We start from the raw sequence: 7,273 nt of genomic DNA, 5'->3' as shown, positions 1-7,273 counted from the left end.
AGCCCGCGGGGCCGGGGCCTCGGAAGGTGTGGGGCTCCCCCGCAGTGGCGTCTCCAAGGTAAGTCCCGCCCGGGCGCGACCTCACCCCCGCACGTGGCTGCACCGTAGTAAAAGAGGGAGGGGGGCGCGCAGACCGCCCGGGTCCGCTGAGGTGGCTCGCGGGCCCCACGTCCCCCTACTGCGCTTTATATACCGCATCGTAGGAAGGAGGGGGTGTCACTGACTCCAGCCTCTTCCTGCCCGCCCCCTCCTTCCAGACCTCCTCAGTCAGCACTGAAGCTGCAGCAGGAGAGACTTGAGCAAGACTCCAGGAAGACGCTCTCACCACGACCAGCGGCAGACTTTGCCCGGGATTTCTTTAAACTCCAAAGAAGAGGCCGCCCTCTCCCCCAGCTGTCAGGCCGTGGAGGGCAGGAGGCAGGGGGCTGCGGAGCCGGGCGCAGGGCCATGTCCGGTGGACTCCCCTCCTGGCTCTCCCGTCGGCCAGGACAAGGCTGTTCCCGGGTTGCAGCGTTTCCAATTCCAGCTGCTCGGGATGAATCATCCCCCTTTCCCGCCGCCTGGCCTCCTTTCCGGCCTCCTCCGCCCCAGGCCTCAGTGGCCAGCGTCCGGCCGGAGCAGCACCGCCCCTGCGCCTCGGGCCGTCCGGCTAAGGCTGAAGCCCCTTCCGGCTGCTGGTCCAGCCCGGCCTGCATCCTGGGGACTGGATCCGGGCCGCAGCAGAAGTAACAGGACAGCGTGTGGTGTGGCTCCCCACGGAAGGGGTGGGTATGTGAGAGGAGAGTCTCCGCCCAGGCGCCCCGGGCCGCAGGAGAGGAGGGTTAGGACCTCGCGATCCGGGGGTGCATCCTCAAAACACCAATCTGGTTTCTAAACAGCTTCAGCGCTGGAACCGACCCCCAGGCTCCAGGGAGGAGGCTTTGCTACCCCACCAACTCCCTATCTGCACCCCCAAAGCTCAAAGCAGAACACCCATCCCTGCCTCCAACAGGAGAGCTGAAAGCCCAGGGCCTAGCAAGGAGCCGCAGCGTCCACCGCGACCACAGCTTGCTTTTCACAGATGGCAACTGCGGCCCAGAGAGGAGCCTGCCGGAGTCACACCGCCACACAAGGCGGGGGCTCCACCAGGATCTGACGCCCCCAGACCTAGCCCCGCGCTGGGCACTTCACACAGCCACGGGAGCGTCCTGGCAGGAGGCGAGGCCCGTTGTCTCTGAGTGTGGAGCCCTTTCGCCAGCCCTAAAAGGGAGAAGTGACCACCCTGCCCCAGGCCAGTCCTGGCGCCTCAGTCGCAACTCCAGAAGGGTCACCCCTGAGCCACAGCGCGTCCCTGCGGGAAAGGAGGCAGAGGCGTGCAGAGAGAAGGGGACATGCTCAGAGACCCCGAGGCTCTGGAGGGCGTGAATCGACACTGGGGACCCCAGGGAGGTGGAAACTAGGAGACAAGTCCGAAGGTCCCAGCGCGCGGGAAGTTGCTCAGAACCAGGTCCCCGGCACTCTGGGATCCAGCCTCCGCCCTTGTCCACACTCGGGTCCGGGGGGGAAAGGGAGACCCAGCTCCCGCCTCCCCCCAGGGGCCTTTCCGGAAAGAAGGGCCAAACAAAAAGTTGAGGAAAGGGGGGGACGAACCCTAGGACCCTAAGTTTGCTCACCTGGCACCGCAGCGCCCGGGTGGGTCCCGGTCGGAGTCCGCGCACCCGGGTCTCTACGGAATCTGGGCCCCGGGTCCCGCCCCCGGCCCCGCCCCACACCGCCCCGGCCCCGCCCTCCGGGAGCCCAGGGAACAATCTGGCCAGCGCCCCGCCAGCGGCCGCCGCTAGAAGAAAGCGGCAACTCAGGTCTGAGGGTCGCAGGTAAGCGCCGTGTGCGCGCCTGGTGACTCGGAAGTTCGGGGGCCCTGGCCCCCCGCTTACGCCGATCGCAAAGTCCCAGGAGGGCGCTCTCTTCCCAGGTGGGGAAACTGAGACCCAGAGAGACCCCTGCCCAGCTCCGCAGCGGACAGGACTCGAAGGCCGCACTCCCTCCCGCGCCTCCCAGAGCCACCCAGTCCGGGCGCCCACTGGTGCTCAGCGCGGTCCGGGGAGCTGCCCCGGGAGGCGGCCCGAGTTCCTGCTCCACCAGCCCTTCCTCTGTCCGAACCTCACAGCCTTCACCTGTGAAATGGGCATAATGGTGTCTGATTCACGAGATGCTGAAGGGCGAAACTCCGGCAGTGAGGACGGGGCTTTCAACCCCGGCTCAGCCCTGGATCTCCCCGCGAGCGCCCCACGAAGAGTAACCACAAGTGTGTGTGGGGCGGGGGGGGGGTCAATAAAGAGGAGCCCGTTCCTCAGAGCTGAGGGAATCGAGTGGGGTGTCGCGATCCTGCCCCGCTTCCTAACTCCCTAAGAAGATGCGCACGATCAGGAGTTGTGGGGTGGGGGGCGCAGTGCTTGTCCCAAAGCAGGAGGAGGGCACTGAGCGGCCGCGGAGCTCCCGCCTGAAGGGGGCGGCCCGGCCGTCGTGCCCCGCCCGCCCCCGAAGGCAAGAATGTGGAGCGGAGCGCGGGGGTCGGCTGGAGGCCCAGTTTCCATGATGCGGGGTGGGGGGGGCGGGCTCAGAGGAGGGGGGTGCGGGCGGTTTGCCAGGTTCTGCGCCGGGGGCCCCCCTCACTCCCGCAGCCCGGCCGGGCCCCTCGGGAGGAATTTCCGGCCTGGGATTGATTAGAATCCACCCCTCCCCCAGCCGCGGAGACCCTCCCGGCACGCGGGGCGCGAAGCGGGGAGGATGGGAGGTAATGAGACCCGGCTGCACGCCCGGGGCAGGGAGGGGGACGTGGAGGAAGTCGCCGGCCTGGGCCACCCCACCTCCCACCGCATGGCCAAGCGGGGTCCTGGAGCCGCACGGCACAGCTAGGCCTCGAACACAGGCTCCCGCTCTCTGGCTCGGCCACGGGGACTGGGAATGGCGTCGGCTCCTCTCGCAGCCCCCGGGGACCAGGCACCCCGGGAATGACCGCGGCCGCCCCTGGGAGCGGAGCTTCCTCCGGTGGACCTTGCCTGGACATACCAGCGTTCTGAGGAGGCCGCAGTAGGTGGGGCTGCACCCCTGCGGTCCAAGAGTGAAGCCGCAGTCGCCTCCCTGCAGCCCACGTGGGACCGAAACCTCCGGCGGCCTGAGCTGAGTCGAGAACACCCTCAGCTCTGAGCCTGGGCTGTTGCTTGCACTCCACCGAGGCGGCGGCCTTCTTCCTGCTGCCTCCCGCCTTCTGCCTCCCGCCATCCCCTCGCTCGAGACCCCCTCATCGACCCTGCACGTCATCCACCCTGCACACACCGACTCACCACATCCCGGCCTCCACCCTCCCTCAGCAGCCCACCCAGCACAGGTCCTTTTCCGCGCTCACTGATCTTCCTGGGGACACCAACTGTGAAGACCAGTCCTTGTCCTTGCTACTCCACCTGCCCTGGCATTTACCACTTGCTTCTCCTGCCTGCCCCTTCAAACTTTCCCCCTCCCAGGCCCCCTCTCCTCTCCAATGTTGGGGCTCCTCTAGCCTGAGCCCACAAGCCCAGCCTCACTTTGGGCAGCCAGAAACCTCCCGGGAAGTCACCCTGGGCCCAGTGATGCTGGCCCATTAGCGTCCCCCTATCCTGCCCCTTCCCCATTGCCCACTGTGTGAAGGGCACTCCCCAGACCAACTACACCAGAGGTCACTGTAGCCTCCTTCCTCTCCCCCTTCCATTGAATTTATTAAGTCCAGTGGGCCCTGCTCTTTTGATCCAGAATTAGCCGCCTTCTCCCTAGAACAGGGTGCTGTCCTGCTGCAGGCTGTGCAGAGGGGCACCAAACATCTCTACACTGAATCTGACCCCCCCCCCCCACTCCCTGCTTAACACCCTCAGTGACTTCCTAGTGTGGTTCAAATGGAGTTTAAAATCCATTCTCATCTCCACAAACTGGCCCCTGCCCCTCTCCACTCCTGGATAACTGAACTGGTTTCCAGACCCAGATCTGTACCCTGATCATCTCCTTGGCTCCTACTCATCCTTCAGACCTTCTCTGGGCCTTGTCTGAGCCCCCAGACCAGGTCAGCCTCTCCTCCGCCCTCCCACTACACCCCTACACAGCAGCCCCCGCTGAGCAGCACTGCACAAGGGCGAACTGAGGTCAGTGTTTGGGAACTGAGTCTGTTTCCTGTCTGTGTTCCTGCCCTTCCTGCCATGAGCTCTGAGGGGCAGGACTGAGTCTGTCTTGTTCACTCCTGGAACCCTGTGCTAAGGACAATACCTACCCACAACTGGCCCTGGACTAGCCTGTGTCTCCCCAACCCCAAGGTCTCTTCCTAATTTCTACCCCTTGGCTACATCCAGATAGCAGGAAAGAAAGGACTCAGTTCTCTGTGACTCAGTTTCTCCATCTGTGAAAAAGGGAGGACTAATTCTTACCTCCCAGTGTGAAGATTAAATAAGAGTACACACATCTGGCTGGAGTAATGCCCACGACACAGCTGCTCCCTCCTGTGACCACAAGGTTTCAGGCAAAGAGGCCAGTGTTGGGGGCTATAGGAATCTTCTCTGGGGTCAGTTGAGGTGGGGGAGAGAAGGTCCTCTTTCCTAGATGTAACCCCTTTTCATTCATTCTCTTGGGAGCTCTAAAAAGTCAATGTCATGCCCAGTTTTCACATGAGGAAACTGGCTCAGAGAGGCAAAGAGACCTGCCCACAGGTACACAGCCAGATTGATTGGTGCCCTCCCACTCTGCAGAGGGAGGTCCACCGGGACTGCTTGGTTTGGCCCCGAGGACAGGCAGATGGGTGGGCAGCCGTGGCGTCAGTATTGGGACATTGATTTCCTCCTGACTCTGGACTCCACGTCTGAAGGAGGGGCCTGTACGGGCTGTTCCCTGGGGAGCAGGGTGGTCAGCATTTCCCCCTCAAACTTCTCTGTGGAGGCAGGGAACTGGGTACAATGACCTTGAGGTCCTTGCATACTGGAGGCTCCATATCCTCTCTAGAAGCCACAGTGGGAGGGAGCAGCTGTCATCTCCTGCATGTCACTGTCCCACCCGGGGCCACAGAATAGCATGGGTCTGGAAATTCATCTTCTCTCATCTCGTCTCCACTTTAGGAAGGACCAGGCTGGCTGTGGCCAGGCCGCACAAACCCTGGGGGTTTCTAAAGCCATCCCTGTCTCGGGACTGCCCCGGGAGCACTCAGGACAGAGCCCTGTGCCACCATGGCTCCCCAAGTGAGACCACACTTCAACTGAGAATTCAGACTCAGGTTCAGAGGGGAGAGCATGGCTCTGGGTCCCAGTTTTGATTATGCTGCTCAGTCATTCCTGGGTGACCTTGGGTACATCTCAGCACTCTCTCATAGCTTCTGCCTCTCAATTTGTTCCTCACAGGAAGGACTGCTGTGCTCTTTCAATAAGTGATTGGCAAGTAGAATCCAGAACCCCAGTTCCGGTGCTGCATTTTATAGGGATGGAAACCAGTACACAAAGAGGTACAGCGACTTGACCAGGGTGACCCAGCTAGTGGCACTCCTGCTAGGTTTCAGGGTCGAAAAACTTTCCCACTGTCACAAGATCCCATCTGAGACCAAGGCCCTCAGAGGATTCCATGAACCCAAAATCCATCTCCTCCTACCCCATGGAAGCTCTGAGCTGGGCCACTGGGCTTCTCACTGGGTGTCTCTGGGCCACTAGCAAAGCCTTGAGGGGGAATGAGTCCCCGTCTCCATTGCTTTCCAAAGCTCAGAGAAGAGAAAGATGCAGAGCCTGGGTGACACTAGGAAGGTCAAGGACACAAGACCCTCCTGGGGGGACATGACAAAGCCAGCCTCCCACCTGCGTCCCTAGGCTGAGGGAAGATAGTAGAGATGTCATTGTCTCACGGAGTTGTCCTGGCTACCAGGCTCTTTATGCCTGTTACTTTCTTAAATGTGCAGGACCACCCCAAGTGTGAGGTGCTACTGTCACCCCTTGTCACACATGTGGAACTGAGCTTCAGTGAGGTCCATGCCGGTGGAGACTGTCCAACTACCTATCACTCATTGGGTCCTGCAGAGAGCAGCTCTCAGGCTCTCAGATCACATGGTTCAGTTTCTCCCACCCCCACAATGCAACCCTGCACTGGTCACAGTTCTGTCTATAACATGGGGTCAAATCCAGCTTCCAGAAATCAGAATAAAGTGCTTTGTAAACAGTAAAAACAAAGTCAGGAGGCCCAGAAAGGGTGAATGACAGGACTAAAGTCACACAGCTTGATGATGGGTCAAGTCATCCAATTCTCCCTTCCCTATCTCGGTGAGACAGGCAGGACTCCAGTTTTAGGGGGTAACCCCCTGCCTCCGAGCTGTGCCAAGAACCTGGTACCCAAGCCCAAGGCAAGAGGCAGCAGGAAGTACACTGGAGACACAGCGATGGAGATGCGGAGCGGATGGGCTTGGAAAAGCCAGGACGCCGCAGGCAGGCGGGGCTTCTGCCGGAGCCGGCCTTGGCGCCACCTGGCGGCGAGTCCTTGCACCTGCATCCGCGGGCTCCCTCCTCCCGCGCAGAGGCCCGGGTTATCCCCGGAGCCCCCTCCCGCCCGCCTCTCCTTTCCCGGTCCACGGAGCCGCCGCATTTGCAGCAGAGAAGCGCAAGCCCAATCCCGCCTCTCCGCCGATTCCCCACGCGGGGATCCTGGGCCGCACGTGTACTCCAAGGGCCTCGGGGCCCTATCCGGAACCAGGGGTTACCGGCCTTCGGACCTCTTGGATGCGCTCCCTGGCAGGTTGCCTATGACAAAAAGGATTCCGCTTTTGGGAAGTCGAAGTTGGGGGGACGGAGAGGGAGCTCAAAAAACTGGCTAAACTGTATGAAACGAAGCCGGGTGAGGACGTAGGGTTGGAGAGTGAGTGGAGTTAGATTGACCCCTGAGTGGCGCTGCACGAGCACGGTCCCTGTAATTCTCCTAACGGCCCAGAGAGGGCAGCACCATCACCTCCTCTGCCCTGCAGACAGGAAACTGAGGCTCAGAGAAACCAAATGGTAACCTACAGAGCTGGGCTGGGCTCCGGGACTGCCTGACCTAAACTCAAACTCTGGCCCTGGATGACTTGCTCCGGGCTCTGCTGTGCCCCTCCTGGTGCCTAGATTGGGCATCCAGCCCAGATCTGTAGAAGTTTACTTTTTTTTTTTTTTTTTTAAATCAGGCAGGCCACATGTCCTTTGACGTTTGTGACGGCTATTTCACTACTGCAAGCGGACAGGAGGCCCAGGGAGCTCCCTTACTTACAAGCACCCTC

At 61.4% G+C, this 7,273-nt stretch overlaps 1 protein-coding gene across 1 annotated transcript in view; it reads right to left on the bottom strand.

Moving 5' to 3' along the window:
* TMEM200B (transmembrane protein 200B) overlaps nt 1–759 on the bottom strand; it is a 2,997-nt gene extending 2,238 nt beyond the window's left edge. The window contains exon 1 of the mRNA XM_015598800.2: nt 326–759. Within this exon, the coding sequence (XP_015454286.2) occupies nt 326–695 (370 nt within the window). The 5' untranslated portion in view covers nt 696–759. The remainder of the gene's footprint in view (nt 1–325) is intronic.
* Between the last annotated feature and the right edge of the window lie 6,514 nt (nt 760–7,273).

The sequence above is a fragment of the Pteropus alecto genome, unplaced genomic scaffold (genome assembly GCF_000325575.1).
Source record: "Pteropus alecto unplaced genomic scaffold, ASM32557v1 scaffold39, whole genome shotgun sequence".
Classification (NCBI taxonomy): Eukaryota; Metazoa; Chordata; class Mammalia; order Chiroptera; family Pteropodidae; genus Pteropus; species Pteropus alecto.
The sequence above is the reverse complement of the archived record's forward strand: the minus strand, read 5'-3'. Positions and strand labels throughout refer to the sequence as shown.